This window comes from Aptenodytes patagonicus, chromosome 17, assembly GCF_965638725.1.
Source record: "Aptenodytes patagonicus chromosome 17, bAptPat1.pri.cur, whole genome shotgun sequence".
Taxonomy (NCBI): Eukaryota; Metazoa; Chordata; class Aves; order Sphenisciformes; family Spheniscidae; genus Aptenodytes; species Aptenodytes patagonicus.
Genome location: NC_134965.1, coordinates 6,626,027 through 6,651,054, shown reverse-complemented (window position 1 = coordinate 6,651,054; position 25,028 = coordinate 6,626,027). Strand labels below are relative to the sequence as shown.

Below are 25,028 nucleotides of genomic sequence, written 5' to 3'. Positions count from 1 at the left end.
TTTACCTTCCAGCATGGAAGAGTTTCCTTCATATTAAATTGTCACTATGTACTACAGTAATAATAGTCTAGAGGGTAAATTTGACTGAAACCTTTTTGATACTGGCCTGAAGCATTCTGAGGGTAAATTTGATTGAAACCTTTTTGATACTGGCCTGAAGCATTCTGAGGGTAAATTTGATTGAAACCTTTTTGATACTGGCCTGAAGCATTCTGGAGTAGGGCGATGTGTAAATTTATGTGCACACGCTACTTTAGACAGTAATGTAGTGTAGTAACGTCCCTCTCAGGCCGCACACCAGTCTTGGAGGACTCTAAAGGCCAGGCTTTAGACTGTAATAGATTGTGCCGATACTCACAGAAGAGCTCAGAATGCTTAGTCTGCAAGCTTCTTATTGCAACATCCCAGGGCTGTCCCATGAGCAGCATCACCTGTAGCAGAACCGCAAAATTGGAGGCTGCCTGCTGAATTTTGCAAGTTGGCACAATTACATAGTTTCATTATTCTGATTCACAGATACTGAGTGAAACTGTTGCTATGACTACTTTTTCTGCAACTGGCTCTTTTGCTAGTACCTCAAGAAAAAACATCTGCCAATATAAATATTTGCTCTTATGTTGTGTGGTGGCCAAATTCTCTTTCCTTTAGATGTGATACATTAGAAACCAACACCACCTTCCACACTGCTACATGCAGAATAAGGACATATATGTTTACTGCAGAATTCAAAACAGTTTTTCTTGAGTTTAAGGGAAAAGAAGAAACATACTATCAACATTCTTTGTGGTTATACCATGTTAGGTTTACAGATTTTCTATATAACTAAAAACACAGAATATAAAAGTCTACCCATCGTAAAAAGACACTTGCTCAAATGTACCATGGTATAAGAGTGAATACCGTATTTAAGCCCACTACCAGTGTCTGAAAGTCATTTCAACTTCTCGATCTCTAGACATAATTTTTTTTTAAACCATTTTCTTCCCCATTTCAACAGACATGACATACCAACAACTGCCACATCAAAATACAGATAAAGATTTGACGTTGTTAACACATTACAAACTAGGGCTCAGATCCCTATGGTAACAAACGGGGCTTGCGGCTGCAGAAGAGAAAGCTATTACTTTCATTCAGTCCAAGAAAAAAGATGCAGAGTTTAATATCCACACATATGGTAAGCACACATTTCAGAGTCTTAGTTCCAGCTTGTTCTTAACAGCTCAGTGCAATTGTAAACCCAACCCGCCTATCCAACCCTTCCCCAAGAGCTCCCTCCCTCCCCCCCAAATCCAGGAAAACATACAGCAGTTTCCAGATAACTTTGTGATCTTCTCAGAGTGGAGTTAAAGCAGACCTACAGAACAAGGAGAGCAGGAAGTGATAAAAATAACATACTTAACAGGAGTATTTGCATGTTGCTTAAAGAACTGTAAACAGTGAAAGCCTCAAGTCAATGCTGCTCAACCTTTACACACCCATGTGCACGCAACATTCAGCAAGACACAATGAAGCTGCAGAAATTCTATAAACCGGTATCTCTGGGGACCCAAGTGCTTTAACCCTTCTACTGCTAACACACAATCTCTTTGAAAAAAATCACAACTTAGTACATTTCTAGAAACAGAATTACAGTACTGACTTTAAAAACAGTTTCTAAGGCTCAGACTGAGTCCAAAAAGGCCTCTGATTGGGTTCATTCAAGCTCTTATGTTTGGACTGCACGAATGCAGCATAAGAATGATTGCAGCAAGACGTCCACAGGTAATTTCTACATTTATTTTTTATACCAAAAAGTTATGTGCAACAAATAGAATTCGTACATATTTACATTGGTTTACCTGTTAGCAAAATTGTATCCTAAATCTCCAATAGAGAATCTCTCAACCTACATTGATAAAAGGAACATCTGCCCAATGACTCCATTTAAATGGATGTTTAATTTGGAGTTTAAAGCACTAGTAATAAATAGTTGATGGAACATACTATACAGAACAAACACCTAATATTTAGGCCATGCTTAATACAGTTTTATGGTAACAGAATACTTCATCTTTTCTGGACCAGTTTTGTCTAGATCACATTTAAACAACATTGGCAGAACCAAAGCTATTAGATCTCTCTGACTTTAGCCCATATAAATTAGGAGCATCAAGTGCTGCCTGAAGCACCTCACCAAACTTTTTGAGCAATCGAGAGACTCTGTACAGCAGAAGACAAATGCGTACTACAATATGCAGAAATCTCCTAATGAGAGAATTATTGTCACTTTAGATAAAGGTGGTAGGGAATGTTTCATTGGCCTTAGCATTGCAAACACTTTACAGTAAGAAACTTCAAGAATGTTCATTTCCTAAACGAGACTTGAATGCTTCGTTGGCCTTAAGAGTAGCAAGTACCTTACAGTAAGAGGATTTCAGGAATGTTTAGTTCCTAAGCAGGTTTGGGGATGAGGTTCTTTTGCCTTTACAATCCGCTCCTCCCTGCAGAACTGAGAGCCGGGGTGGGGGGGAGCCCAAATTCAGAACCACTGTTTGTAAATTATGAATTTTTTCCCCTCCGTTCTCATGAGTGTTGAGACCACAACCAAAAAGGCCTCTGATTGGGTTCATTCAAGCTCTTATGTTTGGACTGCATGAATGCAGCATAAGAATGATTGCAGCAAGACGTCCACAGGTAATTTCGCCAGACCAGGTATTATTTACTAGCTTTTACCCATACTCTACTCTTGTATCCTCAGGATTTCTCAGAATTTGCCTTCGGATTTGTAAGGCTCAAATTAATAGCAACCACACATTTGCCACAATACTTGTTTTGGTTGGGGGCAGTTGCATGAAGCACTCATCAGATTTCCATCACATTACTAATTGTAACCTGAGCCATTTTACTGGAAGAAATATGCCGTTTCTATCATTGGGAGCAATGAGGAAAGAGTCAAAGAACTGGAAGCAAAAAGGTCCAAATTTCTACTGCTAATATTATTTTGCCCTTTATTCAGGCCAACTGCATTTCTGAAGCACAAGAGAGAAAGTAGAAGAGTTACGGCCATTTCTAGCAAATCACTTCCAGTAAAAAGTAACTGCAAGAAAAGCACACAAGACAAGAGAGTTCACAATTAAGGATCAGATTTGCAAGTTCGTGCACAAAGTGTAGCTGCAAATTCTTCCAGAGACCAAACTCAATTTCCATTTGATCCCAATGGGCACACAAACAAGGACTGCAGACACGACTGCTGAAAATCTGGCCCTAAACAATTTTACTAAACAAACTGAATTAACAGACTATGCCCACACAGACAAGCACAAGACACAGTGAAGTTAGTCAACACCTATACTTTCAGCTGATGGGGCTTTTCTCCTTTTTACGGTGTGCACTACACCCAGAAATTGGACCAAGTAATCACTGATTAGACTTGTCTCCATTGCTGCTTGTTCTGAGATATTAGCACTGCGACTAACCATTTCAGGCAGCACGTGTTCACCTCTTCCTTGGATGAAAAAGATGCACTCTTGTGATCTACACTAAGGCATCAAAATAAATCTATACAACACATTAAACAGTAATACTGCCTCAAGGCTTGTAAAAGAACAAAGTAAAACCTCGAGGGACCAGTTTAACATCATTCACTCCCCTCATATCAAAGTTCAAGGCATTTGAGAGACAGAACTAAACATCAAGACAAGCTTTAACTATACTCTGGTCAATACCAAACTCATTTAATGAATTGTTGTCTAAAACTGTTAGACAAGAGGGACAAGTAATTTAGTGTTACATGCAACAGATGTTACTCATACCACAGAACTCTATACATAAAAGCAGTTTCCACCTACATCCTCGATACAAACCAGAAGATTACTTCAGTAGTAATTTAAATACTATTTTGTGAATTCAATCTAAAAATTCTATTTTCTCTACGGAACACTGTATGTTTCACAGTCAAGGTTATCCTCAGCAACTTAGTGTTTATAATCCACTTAGCCATACAACATAAGTGTCTCTGACATTCAAGTTTAAGAAAAAAATCCTAAAATTAGTTAAACTAATTCTTTAAATAAATGGGTATGCAGTTGGAATTCTTCATATTTAGAAGCTGACAAGGGCAAAAAGCAGCACAGCACCAATTACAGAAAGTAGCTGAACCTATACATTTTGGTGTCACAGAGTCTGAAACACAAGTATTTTACTTTTCTGAATCACATCATCAACGTTCTATCGGATTGATTTAAGTTAACTGCAACAATATTGCTACCACTTCTCAGTCTAAAAACTAAATTAGATCTCTTAATACTCTTAAATCCCCAGCAGGTTTGCTGGGAATTTTGTTTGTTTGTTCATTTTTAAAGCAAGGACACTTCTGCCTGCCAAGTTCAACACAAAGTATTTGGTTTAAGATTTTAAGACAGAAGGCACTTTTAACATTCAGCCTTAGAATACTGAGTGCAGAAACAACATTTACAAATTTGTTCCTTTGTTTAAATCTGCAGTTTAATTTTTTTTCAATTAGTTATTAGAAAGAGCAATGATAGCACTATATCACATTTCATTTTCAGGAGCATATTTACTTACTTATCCCGCTAAACAGGTTGCCCTTCCAAGGGATCTTATGCGTGTCAGGCCTAAAGTTCATTTCCCAATATAGCACAAACCAAAGATCCTGACGAAGATCAATTAAGTAACTGCTTCTTCAGTGCACTACTTGGTTATCCCACTCAGTCAGCGGTTTCCACTGCAAATTGCAATTCTATACTGCAGCATTCATATAACATCAAACATTAGTAACACTGGCTGTCTGACCGCAGTTTAACAATGAAACAGCTCTGCATGGAAATTAAGTCCTTTCAAAGAACATTCTTTGATACACCAACCCCCAATCTGCATATAATATCCCAGTGGCAGCTTTCGATTGACCACATTAAACTATTTTCATTCTTTACAGAAATTAATGAAGTTGTGGTTTAATGAACATACTTCAGGTTTCAGCTTTAATTCCATTTTTGTTACTGGAGGAAAAAAAAAAAAAAAACAACCATGGAACAAAACCCAACCATCATTCTTGTGAAAGCACTAGCAGTGAGTGCAGCAACACGGTGTTCTCTATAGAGGCCACTTCTTCCATCATGTCAGTCGACTATTAGCTGAACACTCTGACAGCTCCTAGGCTAACAAAACTGATTGTACAGCGAGTTCTCCAGGGATGAAACCAATATTTCTAGTTTTATTTACAGTATAAGTCCTAGTCAAACCTAAGTCCATCAGCTAAAAAAAAAGTAATACACATACTGTAAACATGGCAACATTAAATATGGTAATGCTAGTCTAGAATATTTAATGTCATCACATCTTGTTATACCTGAATTTATATACAGGATATTTTATACCAAGTGTTACCCACTTCACAAGTGGAGGGGGAAGAGAGAGAGTCTAGGTTTTGCTGTGGCTAAAACTCCTTCAAAGTAAAGTTAAAGCTTGTCTTGGATTGTATTAGAGCTTTCTTTCATAACCACATTTAAATTGAAGATTAGCACAAAAAAATTATCTAGGGCCCCTTCAAATTTATAATTAAAAATTCAGTTATGATTCTCAGGGAAAGTGTCTGATATGGAGAATAAAAAATTACTGCAAAATAAACTTAATGGAAGTTGGGTCTTCAGACTGTCAGTCAAAAGTTCAAACAGGCGTTATTCCTGTTTGGGTTGGAGTTGCCGTTTCCAGGCCTCGTTCAAATAAACTAGTCGTTTGTAGTTGATGATAAAGAGAATGAAGTTCAGCAAATATGTGATGACGCAGACAATGCAAAATTCCTTCAGCACGAAGTACAGAATGTATGCCAAGTACAATGACCCTACTACAGACACTATGGAGGATGTCATGAGGATTAGAGCTGCTACTGCACTTGCTGTCATACCTGCAACAAGAGAGAGAAAGTTACTACTGCTGCTCTCATTCCCCCCTTCCACACAAAGCAAAAAGCCTAAGCACTCTAATTCAAACTGAAGGCTACTCAGCAAGTTTGTATTACACAAAAGTCTGTTTAAAATACCATGAGTTCAAGATGGCTGACAAATCGCTATTTGGAGGGGAGCTTCTAGGTTCTGTACGACAGTCCTTTGATAAGAAGTATGTGTAGTATTTACCATCTTCCGTATTCCTGAGTTATGGGAAAGTTACAGGTTGGTCAAGTTATGTCTATGAATATTAATAGCTTTATAGCAGACCATATAGTTACAAAGAAATATGCATACATTACACTTCATGCACTTTTTTTGCCTGCTATCTCTATTACTCCTGCAAAACTTAAAAATTCCAGTTTTATTTCCTCTCTTTTCTATCATGCAATCCAATGCTAAATATATTTAAGTGAAAATACCAGTGCAGCAACTGCCTTGATGCTTATATTATTAATAGCATAGGAAGAGAAAATGCAATTGCTCTTGTTATCAGCTGGGTTTTTAAGCCCTTTGGACAGATGTATGATTAGACTGGTGCTAAAAAAAAAAGATAACATCACATGCATTTATCTGGTCTCTTGCAGATTGCTCAATGTATAAGGCACTCCTCTTTCATCACCACAGACCTGTTATATACTTTAGGCTCTAAAATGAATTAATACTTACCAAGTAGCATTTGTAGTATATAAAACACAAGCCCAAAAACACTGTTTGACTGATTCATTGCACTGTCCTTTCCAAAGATGGAACCCAACAGACCGAATCCTCGACCCCATCTGTAAAACAGTGAAACTAATTAACTTTTATTTGGGCACCTATTGCTTTACATCAGTATTTTCAATTCATCACTGTTGGGAAAAAAAAGATAGATACATACAGGACTGTAGTGGTCATGTCAGAATATATGAGGTTCAGGGTTATCTTGGAAAACCAAGCAGCTTGCAACAGGGGGTGCATGAGGTATGATTTTATCCCACACATTGCTGATTGAAGTTATTTGACATGGCAGAAACTACCAAGTTAACACAGTTGCAACTTCACCAAATACCATGTCTGCTTCCTAGGGTTGTAGTTTAAAGCTCTTTTGTCAAATAAACACTTCTTTCCTCCAACGATAGCTTGGAGGGAACAACAGTTCTCTCCACCACAGTAAGTTGGACACATGCTTACTATACAGCTGAGGGAAAATGGTACAACTTGGTAACTAGTTGTTACCAGCTCTGCCAGCACTTACCTCACTGGCATCAGAGCAAGCAAATCAGAACATATGTTTGCGCTTCAGCTGCTCCTGATCAGCCTAACACCTTAGGAGGAACCCAAATCTGCCAAGCAGACAAGCTGGGGATGGTACCATAACAAGAGTCACACACCTTATTTGTTAGAGCCCTTGCACAGTGTGACATTTTGAACTAGCACCTTAACCACAAAGTACTTTCAACTTTTTAGCGATAAGGTAGAAAGCAGCACAAGCCCTACAAAACTGCTGCTGCAATAAGCGGGGTAAAAGATTAAATCAGCAAATGTATTTGTGCTAGAAACCATTAATTTGATGCCCTAAGGCAGACCATGCCATTATTTGTGACCACGCAAAGTGAGGACCATATTTATTAGTGTCACTTGAAAATACAAAGAGAAGTTAACACTGCTTCAACATGCAACTGAATTCACTTACAAGAGAACATTAGGATATCTGCCAGCATGTCTTTGGAGCATCAAGTCAAGCACTACATAAATGTAAGGCTAGGTTCACATTATCAGGTTAACTGTCACATAACTATGTTAAAAAAAGCACAATTCCTCACTGCTGTTGCAGCAGAAAACGCTAGCGTGCTACATTTATGCCAACAGAAATGCAGTTTCAGAATAGCTTGTTGTACTAGAGGCAATGGTTCTACTAAACCAAGACACAGCGTACGTTTGCTCTCTGCACACTACAGAATGTTGCTGATATACTTCACCATACATCAAAGACCAGTGAAAGGCTACCACATTACAAGCAGTTTCCTCACACAAGAAGGGTACCACGATAAATACAACTTAATACCACCTCCAAAATACTTCATAATCTCACAGCCATTTGTGTAGTATTTTCAAAACATATTCAAATTAATCATTTTAATTCAAACTTAGTAACTGTCTGCAATTAACTATTATACCCAAGTCTTGTGCTCTTCTCCCCAGGAAACCAAGCAGAGAATTAGGTACCAATGCCTAGAAAGCATATTTACTGCATAAACAGTAAAAAAAAACCAAACATACTTTCCACTGGCTTGGTCTCAAATCTTGTAAATGACTGAAGTGAAACTTATGTGCAAATATAAAGCTTCAAGCCACCATAGAAAAGACCGATGCTTGCTTTACCATGGGAACAATGCCTTGCATCCCAGAGCTGTGAGGGGTTAGAAAAAACAGTTAACTGCTTGTGGGAGCAGTGCAATACTGCCTCGCTCCCTGCAGTTATCCCAGTGCAAGTTTGGGGCTATGCAAACCATGGGGGACAAGACTGGTTACACATCCTCCCTGCAGCATACGAAGGCCAACAGTCCCAATTAGCGTATGGTGTAGTTTGTAGGAGAAGCAGTATCAAGGATGGATGGCAAAGATCCAGAAAAGCAGCTGTACAGATGCGAGTGCAGCACTTCACAGCTAAGGGAGCCACGCTTCCAAGAGGGAGGGGTTTTAAAAAGAGACCAAACACCATGCAAGAATACATAAGCAAACATTATAAATAAATACTTCAAGTTCCAAAGAATCTCAGCTATGACGAGACTTTCCTCCCACACACTGAATGTTATCTGGATTCTAAGTGAGAACTGTTTATTTTTCAGCCTTACTTTGATAAGATGGTCACAGCACATGTAACAATTGTCTCATGTTGTCCAGCTACCAAACGCAGTATTAAAGAGCTAGGCAAATATATTAAAGGTATCATCATTTTGCATTTAATAGTCTATTTTTATTTTTCTGTATTACCACATTTATAGATGCGTCAGCTTCCTATCCACAGGTGCAATTTACTGTTCTAGTCTCCAAGTGAGAATTCTTTATAGGGTGACATTAAACTCTGTTTGAACACACTCAGACTTTCCTTACCGAGAGACTAAACAGCATAACTCAAAGTGTGCCTAAGTCTGTGGTTCAACATTAGCCTAGCTCAAAGTAACTGCAGGATGCTGAATTCCTACCCTCTCCCTGCCCTAGCTGTATGCACTCACTTCTTCTGATGCTCATGAGATCCTGTCGTGTTTGAGAGCAAACTCAAGCTTAAAACATCAGAAACTTTAGACTACAGAATCTGACACTACAGTTATTCTGCAAGTGAATAAAATGTTGCTAATGGAAAGATAATGAGTTCAAGCCCTTCCTGACAGTCAGTGTCCCCAAGTGATCTGTTCATAGCTGCAAGAAGGTCAGAGCATGGTGAAAGCTTTTTCCACATGCAATAGTTCATTAAGTATCTTGTTGGCCTTGTAGCAGCTTTAAGGACATCAAGTATTAAATTTCAATCCATGGAGTACAGCTCTCACTCGCATCTTATTCCACACACTTCAAGACTGCTAAGAAGCCTGTGGTTTAAGACGAAGCACTTTTTCCAGCCTTATAAGATTTGAAGTGTGAGGAAGTTTTCTGCATCAAACTGAAAAGCAAAATATTTAGACTTCATATATTTCTATTTCCATCTAATTTCTCTACTGAAGAGGCTAAATCATCTCCTAGTTCTAGCAAGGAGGTCCCAAAACCCACTAAAATGCACAGTGAGCCAAGTACTTTCGCAAGCAAAAGGAGGAAGGAGGAAGACTGAGTATGATAATCTTCCTTCTCACACCAAAAATCACACTTGAGTTATGGTAACCTTAAGAGTCTAAAAACATATGGCAAACAAATAGCAAGAAGAAAGATTGCAATCCTAACAACAGAATAAACTCCAAGAAATAAAACATCAGTAAAAAGGACTATAAACTGCTCAGAAGTTCTTCACAGAACTTGCCTTTCTTTATAAAGTATATAATTTACAAGAACTATTGTTAACTCGGATCAATTTTTTGGATACAGAATGCTAAGTAGAATGAGCTGCACTAATTAAAGAGTTGCTTGCACAGCAAGCTAAAAGCATAGTCCAGCATCACCAACTTTTTCCTGGTACTGACTTGTGGCCCCCCATCCCTGAAGCAGTCAAGTGTTCTGTTGTGAAAATCACGCTGAAGTCACCCTGCATGATTCAGAGCACTATGACAAACGTGTGGCAAGCCTACTTTGCCACACCCGAGTTTCACTCCTATTAAAAGAAAAAAAAAACCAACCCAATCTGAACTAACTTCAAGGAAGTTTTAAAATAAATCTTTAAGACATCTTCCTGTATGTTTCAAGTAACTCAAATTCCCTCTCTGTTCAAGATGACAGCCTGCTTCACTTCTCATTTGCTGGTACAACTTTGAATGTTCTTTAAAAAGGTTTTCAGAATAGTGATTCAAGAAATCCAAGACAAAGTGTTTAGAACTGTTCATGTAGTTTCCCAACATCTAAAATTGAATACTACAGTGACTTTTAGTCCAATGTGCATTCCCTTTTATCAAAAGGGGGTCTTGAAAATTATTATCCATCCTCTAAACAGTGCCCCTTTTGGTTTGTGATATTTAACAAAGCTCAGAAGTGTTGCATTTTTAGAAGTTTAAAGCAGTATTTGCACTTCTTAACAGGAAGACCAGAAGAACAGAGGTCATTTTGATCCACAAGTGACATATCTCCAATAAAATCTTATACTGTTAAATCATTACCTCTTTTGCACAATTATGAACATCCTCTATGTTCCAGGACAGCGTATTATGGGAGTACACTTTAAACATTTTAACGTAATTTACCAGACGATATACCACTGGCAGAAAGGCAACCAAGAGAACCTCATGCATTACACTCAGTATCTCAGTCTTTTTAAAGGACAAGTAAACAACCTCCATGTTTAACAAGTTAAAAGCTGTAAGAGTTATCAGTATTAGCTCAAAAAGCAACAGAATTCCAAGCCTGCCAAACACAACAAGTCAAACAAACAAAAAGCATACATTTAGCCAGGAGTCAGATTATCAACTCATCCACTCTCTGTAAGAAATGCTACACTGTTTTTTCTAGCCAAGCACCCCAATTCTGACAGTTACCTGCAGGAGATGTTTTTAAGGGCTTTTACAAAAAGATTATTCCCCAAGATGCTCTCCTTGACCTCACCATCATTAAGTTAAGAATCAGTTTAAGAAACTTCTGAACTGGGGTTTCACCTGCACCAACATGCTCAGTAGCCTACCTTGAGGCCTTCCTGAATGTCCCTAGATGCTTTCTGAACACGTACTTCTGACCCCCACAACATCCCCCAGTAATGAATTCCAGAATCACATCACCTCATTTTCACTTGGCAATCCTTAGTTCTCATGTCAAGAAAAAAAACTAATGTATATTCATTTTAACATGAAGATAACCATACTAGGTCAGGTCAAGCCCGGCTAGCTTCAGTACCATGTCTCTGACATCAGCGAGTAGCAGATGCCTTGAACAAAGCACACATATACTTCCCAGTTCAAATTCTAGTCTCCTAAACGTCTAGTTGAAAACACTATCAAATCCTTCAGGAGACCAGATTATTAAATGGCATGCATGATTCAAAATCTGAGGACACTCTGCATTTGTGCAGCAGCAGGTTTTCCAACACATTTCTCTCTCTCAATTTTTAGGTTTGCTGCAATGAAAAGGGCAAACAACAGTAATAACAAAAGATTGTCTTTTCAGAGAACTGTAAGTAAAAAGCTCAAGTTCTGTTTTCTGAGTAGTAGTAGCTTACTTAAAACCCCTCATTTCAGGATTATTTTTCATCCTATAAGCATTATTTTGTTATCAACAGCAAGCACCATTTACGACTTTATAACCCTGAGGAAACAATACACATTTTCTAAAAAAAGCCTACACTTGGCAAGTGATATGCACATTTCTTTAAGTGTCATCTGACTTCTGAGATAAGTTACAGTACAGAATGAAAGCTCTCAGGAGGGGAGTAAAGCTGGCCTATGCTCACACATGGCTTTCAGCAAAAAGCTCATATAGAGGTCAAAGGATCTGGAGCGTGTTAATACTTAGCAATGTTAAGAAACTTTGGTTGCAGCTTCTTTACAGCTTCACTAGAGGATTTTGGATTAAACCTAGTTCATGGTTACAAGGTCGCTCAGGCCACTCTAACAGTTTTAATAAATTAAGTAAAAGCCTTCAATCAGAAGCCACAAGAAAGAAAGGAGATTAAAAATTCCCATTTGTAGCCTTGCCAAGAGTGCTCAAAAATTTTGATTCACTTAATTTCATGTTTAAATCTATTAGCAGTATTTACCATAAACAAATGAAGTTTTGTTCTATATATCCTACAGCTCTACCTCAGAAACAGTCTGAAAAAATCTCAGTGTCTAGATCAGCAAAATCTCAAGCAGACAGTGGTTAATTATTTTATAGCAGTCTTTACAGAAGCACTGGTTATTCAAGCTACAAGCCAACAGCACTGTATTGCTTTTATATAATCTCTTCTATTAAGCTATCATAAATGACAGCTTTCACTCTGTGAAATTTACCTTGCATCAGGCAAAATAATTTTCAGCCCTATTGCAAATTCCAGTCAAGCTAGAAATGATATATTTATGAAATATTTATGAAAAGCAAAAATACATGTGCTCAAGATCAGATCACTGTAAGGTTGGAAAAAAAAACCCTCATGTAGCTAGGGTACTGCTGTATTTTATAAAAAAAGTACCTCAGCCACTACGTATTATATCAGCCTGAAGTATAAAGTCATCAATTTTCCTTTAAAAAGATGAGACAAAAATCACTTGAACTATCAGTTTCTGCTGCTTTGGGAACAACTTGCTTTAGAACTAACAAAGCTGGTTTTCTATAAATGTTCCTGAAACCCCTTCCTTCCCCAGCACACAGAATAACCAGGTCCCTCCCAGCGCACACCCTCCAGCCTCTGCACCCTGCCTCCCCACTCAAGTCCATTCTCTATCAGCTCTGTCTGAGTCCTATTTGCACATGCGCTGCCTGTCTGGCTGGCAAACCAATGGGACAGGTAACCTTAGCTCACCCGGCAGGTTTTTTCCCTTCAGCAGAGGTATTACTTTGAGTCCCTCTCCCCTCCCCTTTGGCACTGAATCTGTTTCTATAAAACTTTAGTAACTTGTATCCTTTGTTAAATTTTGCCATAAAAAAAATGAAAAATTATAAAATAAATGACTAATACACAACACACAAAGGCAAAATATTCTCAGAAACCAGGCTAAAAAAGCAAGCTAATACAACCTTTCTTGGCCTCAAGTTGTTTGCGCTTTTTTGGCTCAGTATTCTTAGCTGTAAAACTTGTATCGCACTCATCTAGCTACAGCTATGCCAATTCACCATCATCTTGAACCCGCAGCACTCCAAATCCTGCTGAAGCAAAGTGCTTGACACACTAGATGGCTTCTGCCTACACTGATTTCCCCCTGCCCAATCAAACTAGAGATCTTCAAACCTTCCCTCACACAGCAAAAACAATGAATCTCTGCTACAGAGTAACTGAAAAAGCACCATTACACCTGCTACCTAACAATTTGCAGACCTCAGAAATAAACAACCAATTTTAAATCACAGGATAGATTTTTATCTCGGTCTCAGGAGACCACATTTTTATGTAAACTATTTCGATAGCCTAAGAATCACAAATATGATTCCTGTTGAATGACCACCAGCTGTTCCACATACTGCCCTTCACTAGTTTAATCAAACTTCTATCTTTTTCTGTAGTGAATCGAAGATGCCTAACAAAAACAGTAACTTGGCTCAGGTTAGAGAAATTACTGACTAGCAAAGACTTACAAAACTAGTAAAATTTCAAAAAAGCACAAGCATCATTTGCCTATACTGGTTCACAAGAATGGACTAAACAAGCTTCCCCTTTTATACTACCTTTACCATTTCTCACCTTACATCAGTCACTAACAATTGCAGCTGTCAACCTCAAACATATCTGTATACTTGCTTGCAGGTACAGCAATAAAAAGAATGCTGGGACATGAGGAACTTACCATTAATATGAAAGATAACTGCTATATAATGTTCTTAACCTGGAATCAAGCAAACTTGAAAGACATCAAGTTTACAGGAACTGCCCCACAACAGAACTGAATGGGAACCTGCAATATAAACATCAGGTTAAGGAGAAGGTCAGAAGTTTTCTTCCATGTCCCATTTCCTTAGATAATGGGGTTGTTCTTGTCAACTTGATCTCTGTTACGGTCTGCACTCTATAAAGATGCACCAGAACAATAGTTCTGGCAAGGCGTGCTTCACTGAAAAACCAGCACTGGTCAAAGTTTTAACTGCAATATCTTACAGCATAACTGCACGCCCGCTCTGCAGAGGAATGAGCTCTACGCCAGCATAACATAGCATAACTTACAAAACATAACGCTGAAGTACTGTGTCACAAGACTAAGCAATTAAAACATAACATTTACATAGGTCTAAATTCACTGCAAGTGATTTATGAAGGTGAGCAGACTTAAGATAGCTGGCATGAATGACCAAAGGGCACACACCGCTGTATATCTTTATTTATAAATAAAGACATTCTTGCCACTTAATTATTCTCAAATATAAGAGAGCAATTCACTTAAAATATATAGAGCAATTGCCAAATGAAAACATTAGGTATTTCCCTAATACCTTCCCTTGTGTCTTACCGGAAAATGACAGTGGTCATTATACAGTCCTTAACTGTTTTTCTTTCTAAACTATTTCGTGAACCTTCCCCATGATAAAAGCTTGAAATATGCTGACCATTAATATTTTGAATAAGGGATACTAGGAAGGTATCTCTCCAACATAATCTTCTGGATGAGTCAGTCTCTGATATAAGATTTTCCATGCTCCTCCTTCTGCACGCTGGTCATCTTTACAACATTTCTGTTCTCATTGTTGTGCCAATACCAGATTTGGCTTAAAAGCAAGACTTGGAAATACTAACAGCTTATTAGTGAAAAAAAAAATCCTCCCCAAAGACCAGAACTTAGTTCCAAACTAACTCAGCTCAGGGAACAATACACTAATTTATTCTAGTTATTCTATACAGTTAAAATTAATCCCAACACCATGATGTGCTTTTCGAAGTTCAGTCCACTGCTGGAGTCAACACTCGAAATGTGAGGATCGTTACATTCCAAGTTCCATTAGTAAATCTAGCTTAAATAAAAAGTCACACAACCGAACAAACACTCTAGAAGCCAGTAAAAGCCACTAAGTACAAGTTTGTCACCCATTTAACTCTGCAGAGTTAACTCTGCTAATCAGCTAATCAAATAATTTGTGATTGCCAGTGTAATAGCTTAATGAGAAAAGAAACGGTTGAAAGTTAAATCTGCATCACACGTGAAAATGCTGGAACACCGTATTTGAAACTCTGCTATCTCAGTGAAATCTAAATAGTAGTTAAAAGTTCCTTTTAGAAATCAAGTTTCAGATAAACTTTGGTGACATGTGGTAGCAACAAGGAACGTTCAGTTGGACAGAGGGAGAGAGAATGACTAACGGATAGGGAGCTGTGGCAACATGGAAAATAAGATTGATTTCTTTCAATGTTATTCTTACTTCAAAGTTTAATAACTTGCCCTCTTGTCTTAGTTTTAAAGCAATACTCCTTTTTTGTCTGTGTCCTGTACAGCATTGAAAGCACATTCTTCTGCAAATATGGTTTGACTGAACAGAACTTGCATGCTCCTTTTCCACAAACTACTTTTACCACCTGCTCTAATTATCATGAGCTATCCTGACATTTGCAACACTTCAGTCTTCAAGCATGATTCTCCTAGCAACTGCCAGTGAAATTTTAGTTGATTTTATCCCTAACTGTTCATATTATTGTACAGAATTCCTACAGTAAAGTATTTACAGGTCTTACCATGGCATACTCAACATTTCAGCTGCAGCATTACTAATGAACACTGTAATTACCAAGCATTATTCTATAATTAGAAATACCTAAAGATATAATTGGAATTATTTTACTTCTTCAAAGTGGTTAGTAAACATGCATTAAAACTCTTACTTCAAATTCCCTGTCTCAATAGCAGCATTTGCAATAACAATAAAAAGCTAATGAAGGACCAATTCTATACAAGAACAGACTACTACAAAGGCCACTTAGGTGCTTAAATGCCTGTTATTCTCTTTTTACCTCTATAGCTGTGGTAAAATTTAGATTACTGACAATACTCACATGGTTTAACCTCAGTAGCCTATGCATAATTTTAATTTATAAGTTTAAGTTATCTAGCAAGCTTATTGAAGTCTTCTTCCTGTTTAGATTGAAACTTCTCATTTCAAGACACTTCTCTAATAGAGACATGAAAAAGCACCTTCACAAACTAAAGATTATCTGATGACAGACAGAAAAGCAGAGTTAAAGCCCTTATTCAATCACAAGAGCCTCTTTTCAGACATCTGTAGATACACATCTCTTTGTAACATAACACAGTCCCACTCCTGTCACCACAGAAGTGGTTTTAAGACTAAGAGTCCCCTGTATGTTTTGCCTAAACAATTTAACCAGCTTCCACCTTGACAGAGTATGGGCATATTCTCCCCCATTGGCTTGTTATGATAACACAGCAAGTACCTTTATAAAAACTGTGACAGCTTTTATGCAGGTTACAGTGAGAGGAAAAAAAAAAAAATCTCAAGTACTCATGCAGCAGAAGACACTAACATGATAACAACAAAATTCTCATTTAAAAAAAGAAAGCATTTAATATATACTTTTGCTGAAGAACCAAACCCCTCCCGTTCCCAGCTCCTTACTGGTGGATACTTTTGCATGTGTCTTCATATGCCTATATATATATATACACACACACACACAGCCATTTTAAGATTGCTGACAAATCATCTTATTTCTTCAGCTGAAAATATGCTTTTAGGAGAGTTTCTTAGCTAAATTACACCTGAAAGTGTTTCCTGTAGCATGTTTATACTGGTAGCACTCGTAACTATACAGCAGATTAAGTCTTTTCATTATTGTAATTCTAGTTACTTGACAAGTCAAGCTAGCAGCATATTAAAATTTATACACTGACTCTCCTAACAGAAAGAAGAACCACTGGCCTTTAGAAAACAACTGCTAAAGTAATTACTGACAGGAAACCTGTAAAATAAATCAAGATTTGGACTGGGCTTTTGCTGCTGAGGCATACAAATCTCTCTCAAATTAAACACTTCCTCTGTATCATGAAGACAGTCTTCTGTGCTGCCAGCTAACATTATAATGAAAAAGCAGTTCAGATACTCCAATTAAAACCACCCAAAGCCAATCATCTATAATTGCACGTTTATGTTAGCCTCAACCACTAGACACACCTACAGCATTTTACTCTAACGTGCATTTGCCACTAAAATGCCTGTCACACTAATTGCCATTGATTACAACACAGAAATTGCGGGTGCCTCGCCCTCCAGCCCGTAGTGATCCCCCAAAAAAGTCGTCCCACGCCAGCCCTCCAGCGAAGGGGCTGCCTAAACCGGGAGCCCCGACACCCCCCTCCTCGGCCTGCCCCCTCTCTATGGCCCCCAGCACAGGCCCAGCTGCCCAGCCCTCTCTGCGCCTCAGGCAAGCCCTCCCCGGGGCCAGCCCCGGTCCGCAGCCGCAGACTCCTGCCGCCTGTACGCTCAGCCAAGCCCGCCCGCCGCCGCCATCCCGCTCTGACAGCCGGACCGGACCCCCAGCAGCCCCCGCCTTAGCCCCGAAGGCACCGGAGGCAGCGCTCCGGGGCCCGGCCCCGCTGCTCCCCGTATCCCCAGCCCCTTCTCCCCGCGGCGGCGGCGGGTCCCATCCCCACCTCACCTGGAGGTGATGGCGGCGGAGCAGCGCACCCGCTCGCTGAGGTCGCACAGGGCCTGGTAGTGGAGGTCGCGGCCCTTCTCCCGCTCCAGGTGGCAGGCGTAGAGGGAGAGCAGGATGCCGGCCGCGCACACCGCGGAGCGGGCCACCCGCTCCCAGCGCGGCACCGACACTCGCAGCAGGACGGGCGCCGCCATCTTACCCCCTCCCTCCGCCTCAGCCCGCGACGCGCGCCCGGCGCCGACGAGCCACGCACGCGCGCCCACACCCCATTGGCTCGCTGGGCGGGCGCGTCCGTCCCGCCCCGCCCCGCCGACCGCGCCGGACGTGGCGCTCCGCGACGACGTCACGTCAGGCCCGGACAGGGGCGTGGCGCGGCGGGAGGTAATGGCGCCGCCTGGCGGCCATTAGGAGGCACTGCGGGGCGACCCGCCCCGCCCCCCCCCCCCCCCCAATTTCAGCAGGAAAATCGGGGTTCCGCCTTTTTCCTCAGATCCGGGCCGCGGGGGGGATCTGGACTGTTCCGGGGAGTGCTCCGAAACCCGGCACGGCTGACGTGACCCTCAGGGCTGAGGTACCACTTCGCTATAGCTAAGGCGACGCTGGGCCCTCAGACCAGTGAGTGCTCCAGTTTTTTCCATGATTTTGGAGAGAATGAGCCAAAGCACCGCAGCCTGCAGCCACACAAAGCCCATCTGGTGCCTCCTGTGCAGAGTGACCTCGCTGAGGGCCTGTTACATTCCCAAAGTTTACCCTGAGACATTCTGGGATGCGTAATTTGGACAAGTGATATAAAAAGCACATTGAAAGTTTGTTTTTTCTAGCGTGCTCCGCCTGGCTCCAGAGCAGCTGTCGATGGATTTCCCCAAACCTCGCTCAGCCTTATCTTTGGAAGAATACGCTTTGCACTTGAGCAACGGGATTTTGTCATCTGTTTCACAGATCTAGGATCACATTCGTATCACACCTCTAAATATAGCCAGCAGACCTGTGAGTCAATAGCGCTAGTCGGAATTAGATGGATACAACCAAAGGCAATCAGGGCTGGATCTTCCTTCTTTTGTGTGTGTCTGGTTTCTATTAAAGTAGCATCAATACCTGTCTGGCTGTAGTTTAAGAAGCCAGCTAATATCTCTGGTCTACCAACAGGGAAGTCATCTAGTAGCTGAAGATAAAACAATCTTAGCTTACTGTAAACACCCACCATAACCACCATTGTTGCTTTATTTTCAGGATGGCCACCAGCTACTCGTTCTCCTTCCCTTCCCCATTTCCTTGCACGCACATTATCGCTGGGCATTAGCAGATGGAAGAGCGAGTCAGTACAAAACGAATCTCTGCAAGTTTTCCCAAGGAAGGCAGGATGGCAAAACACAATGGCAGCATTCATACCACCAGTTATGCCAACTGTGCCTTCATTGTTCTGCAAAACAAAACAAATTCAAGGAGAGACATGTTGCAAAATGACTTCAGCAACAAGAAGGAATCCCTCTGCCAGCAAAAAAGGGAAATTGAAAACTATTAATTAAAAAGAGTTGAGAAAAACATTAATAAAGAAATGAGTTGTTTGAACTCTAGCTAGCGTATAAACTAAATTAAAAACCTCCTGCTGTCAACGCTGTGCCTTCTGCTGTGGGAATGAGGGGAGAGGGACAATGGGAAAGGAGCGGAGATGACCAAGATGGAAGGGGCAACCGAAAAAATAACAGATGTAGTAAAGCTGCAGGAAAAGAAATCACCCTATCTCATATGTTTATAGCTTGGCCTTTAAATAAGATGAGGTCTAGTCAAAGCTTTTCCTTTTGTCAACCATATGGACGCCATGGGTCGTTGGGCCCTGGAAGCATCGCTCAGGCTGGCAGCAGCAGATGGAAGAGCGGGGCTGAGCTCTGCCCTGCCAGGCTCTCAGCGGTCCTGCTTTACTCCGGGAACTATCCACCAGGCCAACTGCAGGAGAGGAAGTGCCAAATCTGAAGTGAAATACTTACTGTCTGTCTGGAATGCAGAACTCATAATGCTTCGCAGCCATTTGACAAAACCCCAAACCCAGAGCTGCTGAGGAAGCAGCCAAAATGGAGGGAGGCCAAGAGTGAAAGAACCAGAGAGAAGATGCGTGCAGAGATGAGCTCCTGCAGTAACGCCAGCAGTCTGAACTTACCTGGGTGCTGCTGTTCTGAATTGTGATATATTGTTTATATTTACCTCCTAATAATTTTTACATTAACAGCAACTGCTTTTCTGACCAAAGCTTTGCTTTTGGATTGCCATTGCCATATAAACTCACAATATTCACGCTTCCTTTATCAGACAATAGTTACATCCCCTTACATACAAGATGTTGAAATGACTGGTCTTACGTAGCTACCTGCCTTACAACTGAAGAAATTGTGAACAAGCAATTTTTTGTCATGATAACGGCTTTATAATGAAGTGATAATTCATTCTTTTCTAAAGCTCTGCTAAGGTTCGTAACTCACAGCAGATTCCAAAAATCATTTGTGTTTTGTCTAAAAAACTCCCTCCATTTAACAAAGTAAGCGCAGTGTCATTCACTTGATTGTAACAGTTCTGGATCTAGTATCATGACTACATGGTACAAGGCCTGACTTTTATTTATTCTCTTCCATTTGCTATTTTTATTGTATTCCCCTCCCCAGGCTACACAATACCAGTCTTTTCAAGCTGTCTTTCACCATCTGTCTCCAAACTTCTCAGACTTTTTTTTTTTTTTAAAAAAGCAGTCACCTTCCAAACCCTGGTTCAGGTGTGCAGACCCCCAGGGACGGCCAAGACGGGGTTAGGCCTCGCTGGAGTGGCCGGCGACCATGGCGCCGTCATGATGTATCCCATGTTAGAGCTGCACTGTATACAATTAATAAATTAATAAATCAATAAATTTTAAAAACACATCCCTCGAAATACGGACAGTGTTTTGAAACACGAACCCGAAGAGCACGTGCCAGCCCGTGCGGATGGTCTTGTGCGTGGGGCTGAGGGGGGCAGGAGGCGCCCTCCCTCCTTTTTGGGGTGGATGGCGGTAAACCCCAGCTTTTCGGGTGAAACTCAGCAATTCTGCGAGAGGCTGAAGGGCTTTTTGAGGCTCCTCCACGGTGTCTCGCGTGCCACCTCTGGGCTTCTCCAGACAGAGCGATTCTTACGGGGCAGGCGCGCGTTTAAACACGGCTTATTTGTTTATTTTTACAGCCGGACCCGCCGCCATCGCTCCCTCAAACCCCCGTTTCCCGCTCCGGGGCAGCACCTCAGGCGGGCTGCGGAAAGGGCGGGGCCGGCGCAAGCCACGCCTCCCTGCGCGGCGTTACGGCAGTGACGCAGGCGCGCGCGGCGGGTGTCGGGTGACCTTCAGAGGCGGCGGCTGGCGGTCGGCGCGAGGCCGGTTTTCCTTCCCTTCTCCTCACCTCACCTCAGCAAACCTCATCCGCCGTGATGCCGAGGGGCGGCCGGAGCCGCACGTCCCGCGTGGCGCCCCCCGCCAGGTGAGGGCCGCTGGGCCCCTTCCCTCCTCTCCTCTCCTCTCCTCTCCTCTCCTCTCCTCCCCCGCCCAGGCCGCAGGCGGCGAAGGCCTTTCCGCCATTCCGGGGCTGGGGACGCACCGGGGTGGGGGGAGTTGGCCCGGCAGCTTTGAGCTCGGTTGTGGCGGGATCGGCACTTTGCGGGGGTGGAAGTGGAGCTCCTCAGCGCTCACTGGGCGGCAGGGACCGGCCATCCAGTACCTGAGCGTTCAGGCCCTATTTAATCAGCCCCTTTTAGGTTATATCTCATTTCCCGCAAAACAGCGCAGGCCTTTGGGGTGTGGGGGTGCGGCTAGTCTTTAAAATACAGCCAAAAAGAAGCCCGTAAACTTTAACCTGTTGTGCATAAATCGCTCACCAGAACATTGAGTTCTTGCCATCAATGTGGAGGGCATAACAAGGAGGAACTGCAAATGCTTGCGCCCTGCAACCAGGTGGCCTCTGCCCGGTTTGAGTTTGCAGTGGTGATGTGAGGTTTCTCTTTATGTCCTTGCAGTCGGGCACCACAAATGAGAGCTGCGTCACCAGCACCTGCTGCTCGGGCACCTGTCCCAGCAGCAGCACCGGCTTCTGCTGTGGCTGCTCCTGCACCGAAGCAGCCCGGTTTGATGGCACAGATGGCTACAACTGCTGCTGGAGTTGCTGTAGGCTCTGCTGTCGGGCATACCATAGGTCATGCGCTTACAGGAGGATTTGGTGGAGGAAGCAGCTCTGAAGCTGCGAGGCCTGATATTACTTATCAGGTAAGAGAAAGCACAACTGGACACCAACTAATGAGGGGCAGTTAACTTGGGACATCAGTTACGTATAGGCTGATGTAATTGCTATAGACATAAAAATCACACAAATCATGGCTGGGAAAGCTGGGGTAACTGTAGTGACTCAGTCTCCAAGGTAACTACCACAATCACCATGAGCGTCTTAAAAGTAGTTCAAAGAGATGCCTGAATGCTATGGGCTTGTGGTAGGGTATTAGTGTTGTTTTCTACAACAAGTACCCCTCTGATTCAGACAGGACTTAGTGTTCCAGGTCTGATGACAGGAAGATCTATCGCAAGACCTTTTTGTGCTGCTCAGACATTAAGATGATGCTGTTACCTTGCCCAGATGCTATCCAGAGTTACCTAAGTGTTTGTAACTTACAAAACTGTTCAGAATGTGTCATGCCACTGCTGGAAACTATTTCGTACTTTAGCCCGCTATTTGTTTTCCATTTAAAAAGTAATACAACATTTTGACTAAAACACAGGGAAGAAATACACAGCAAGCAGTACTGGGGTGGTGTGGCTTCATAGGTTGGAACTGTTGAAAGGGCGCTTATGGACATGTCTGCCATTTCAGGAGCCCCAGGCAGCTCAGCCTGCCTACCAGCAGCAGCAGCAATCACAGTTTGCTCCTTGCCAGTATGAAATGAAACAATTCCTGGAGTGTGCGCAGAACCAGACTGACCTCAAGCTGTGCGAGGGCTTCAGTGAAGTACTGAAGCAGTGCAGGTTTGCTAATGGTAAGTAGACAGTGCTACCAGGCAACTACTAAATGAGCTAATCGGTAAAATTACCGTGGGAATAATGTCCTGTATTTTTCAAGCCATCCGGTAAAGAATGGGGGTTGATACAGCGCACATACACTGAAGTCAGTTAAAGCAAGTTGCTGTTCTGTTTGGCTTCCTGTTTTGGTCCTGTACATGTAGCTGGAGGTGATGGGGTGAAGAGAGGATGAATTCCTGAAGGTTTTGTGTTGGTGCATGGACCGAAGCTGACCATTTGGGAGAGTGGTGGCAGCAGGCTTGGAGAAGCAGCGTAGCATTGCTGGCCTGTAGCAAGCGCCTGTTTGGCACAACTGGCAAACCATCCTGACCTGGGAGAAAGGAGGCTGCCGAATGCCGGTGTCCCGGTGGACTGCTGCAGTCCCAGCAAATAGATGAGGGGAGAGGGAACACACTTAACATACATCTGCCTTGTAGCAAGGAAGACCACCTGCCGTTCAGGGATTCAAAACTTAGTGCAATTAACTGTGATAACTTCTTACCTTACAGGTTTAGCCTAAGCCTTCAGAACAAGGCTGCTGAAGACCATCTTACAAGAACTGACCTATGAATGAAAAAAAGCTTCAGTAATAAAGTCTAAAGCTGTCTGATATCTTGTTAGTTCATATATTCACACTCTTGTCCTCCTCGTGGCTTGATTCTTGCCATAGCCGCTACAGATGTGATACAACTTACAGCAGCAAATTAATTTAGCACAAAATGGAAGAATGAACAGTAAAGTAGAAATGAGCTAATTTGGGTTAACCGGTTTGCTGATTGTTGTGTTGAATGTAAGTGATATGGTGTCTAAATAAATTTCTCTCTCTAGAAGTACCTTCCTTTAGTGGACTTTGGAGTTCAGTCTGAAGGGTGAGCAGACAAGAACTGATTTTGGCAGGCTTCTGCCTGCCTGCCAGCTGTGCTGCCAGCAATGGCTACAGGAGTTCAGGAACACCCGTAGTTCAGTGGCTACCAGACATCTCCTGCTTGAGCATTTGAACCCCACAGCTGTTTAAAATACATAGTGACAAGGAAGGCTGTGTCTGACTCCACTGTTCTGCATGCAGTGGGACTCAGCTCTCCAACGGCTTCCTGTCATACTTCTAAAAACAAGCTCTGTATTCAGATTCAAGAGATTCTGAGAAATATCTTCCCTCTGCTCAGAGAGCATCTCTGTGGGAGGCCGTTACCTGAGCAAGCCTATGCACTATCAAGCAGCTGTACGCTTCTAAGATAACGGTCTTGCATCAGACTCGCAGTTCCCAATAACAGAAGCAGAGGCTGTAGGTTGTTCTTCCTCCATCTTGAGGTAGGAGTTGTGGACATAAGGTGGGTCAGCTGACGGCGGGTGGTGGGGCCTTTACCTCCTCGCACCTGGCTTGGGCAAGTGACAAAGCTACTGCTGCCACATAAAGGAAAAAATAAATCTCTGTTTGAAAAGTATTTACTGATGCGAAGTGCAAAATGTTTTTCCATCAGAGAGAGCAGACAGCTCATGCCCTGCCAAAATCCCTGGAGCCTGCGGAGTAAACACCCTCCTGCACTTCAGCTGTGTTGTAAACAGCGAAGGGAGGATTGCGAGTACCGGGAAGGTGTACTCTCACGGGGGGAGTGCAGCGGGGAATAACCTTGCACTGAAAAGTGCAGTTCCTGTTAAAAATACTTTCGTAGCATGACCTGTTTTTCTTGAACTGCTTTTATGCTGTTGGGTATTCTGCCTGTTCCTAAAAGCCTTCATCTCTGATCTGCAGTTCCTGGAAGTGAAAAGATAAAATCAGTATTCAAAATGGGGAAGGGTTACCTCAAACACGGGGGACAAGGACACGACTACCTTTCCTGGTGACACGAGAAGCTTTGCTTCTGCTGATCAAACTCACACCTCACAGGCGTTTCACTGTCCCGATGAAAAGCAATAAGAACAGTTTGGGCCAGAAATGCCTGCACTGGGCTGGTGCCGAGTTTCCAGCAGACACCCCTAAAATACTCTTCACGAGCAGGCAGGGAGATGCATTCAGCCTTTGGGAAAAGCACAGCGCGGCCGGTAAGCCGGTCTGCAACCCGCGGTGGTTGAAAAGCAACGCCCTCGCAGAAAAGCCGGCAGGAGGGACCCGGCCAGGCGGGGGTCCGGGCGAGCC

The 25,028-nt window shown here is 42.2% G+C and overlaps 2 protein-coding genes across 2 annotated transcripts; one reads left to right on the top strand and one right to left on the bottom strand.

The window, feature by feature from the left end:
* Positions 1 to 5,184: 5,184 nt before the first annotated feature.
* Positions 5,185 to 18,035, bottom strand: VKORC1L1 (vitamin K epoxide reductase complex subunit 1L1). The gene is made up of 3 exons (XM_076354477.1): positions 17,842 to 18,035; positions 6,615 to 6,724; positions 5,185 to 5,905 (listed from the first exon to the last, which is right to left on the bottom strand). Exons 1-3 carry the CDS (start codon positions 18,033 to 18,035, stop codon positions 5,679 to 5,681), a joined length of 531 nt encoding a protein of 176 aa, XP_076210592.1. The 3' UTR covers positions 5,185 to 5,678.
* Positions 18,036 to 21,169: 3,134 nt separating this feature from the next.
* CHCHD2 (coiled-coil-helix-coiled-coil-helix domain containing 2) lies at positions 21,170 to 23,727 on the top strand. Its single transcript, XM_076354327.1, has 4 exons — positions 21,170 to 21,332; positions 21,865 to 22,111; positions 22,710 to 22,872; positions 23,404 to 23,727. The coding sequence occupies exons 1-4, from the start codon at positions 21,283 to 21,285 to the stop codon at positions 23,412 to 23,414; spliced, it is 471 nt and encodes a 156-aa protein (XP_076210442.1). The 5' UTR covers positions 21,170 to 21,282; the 3' UTR covers positions 23,415 to 23,727.
* Positions 23,728 to 25,028: the final 1,301 nt, after the last annotated feature.

Excerpts from the sequence above, each read along its gene's own strand:
- VKORC1L1 (XM_076354477.1), bottom strand. The coding sequence starts at position 18,035 with ATGGCGGCGCCCGTCCTGCTGCGAGTGTCGGTGCCGCGCTGGGAGCGG. Across the intron at positions 6,725-17,841 it reads TCCGCCGCCATCACCTCCAG|ATGGGGTCGAGGATTCGGTC; the intron begins GTGAGGTGGGGA and ends ACTGTTTTACAG. Across the intron at positions 5,906-6,614 it reads TATACTACAAATGCTACTTG|GTATGACAGCAAGTGCAGTA; the intron begins GTAAGTATTAAT and ends CTCTTGTTGCAG.
- CHCHD2 (XM_076354327.1), top strand. The coding sequence starts at position 21,283 with ATGCCGAGGGGCGGCCGGAGCCGCACGTCCCGCGTGGCGCCCCCCGCC. Across the intron at positions 21,333-21,864 it reads CGCGTGGCGCCCCCCGCCAG|TCGGGCACCACAAATGAGAG; the intron begins GTGAGGGCCGCT and ends ATGTCCTTGCAG. Across the intron at positions 22,112-22,709 it reads GGCCTGATATTACTTATCAG|GAGCCCCAGGCAGCTCAGCC; the intron begins GTAAGAGAAAGC and ends CTGCCATTTCAG.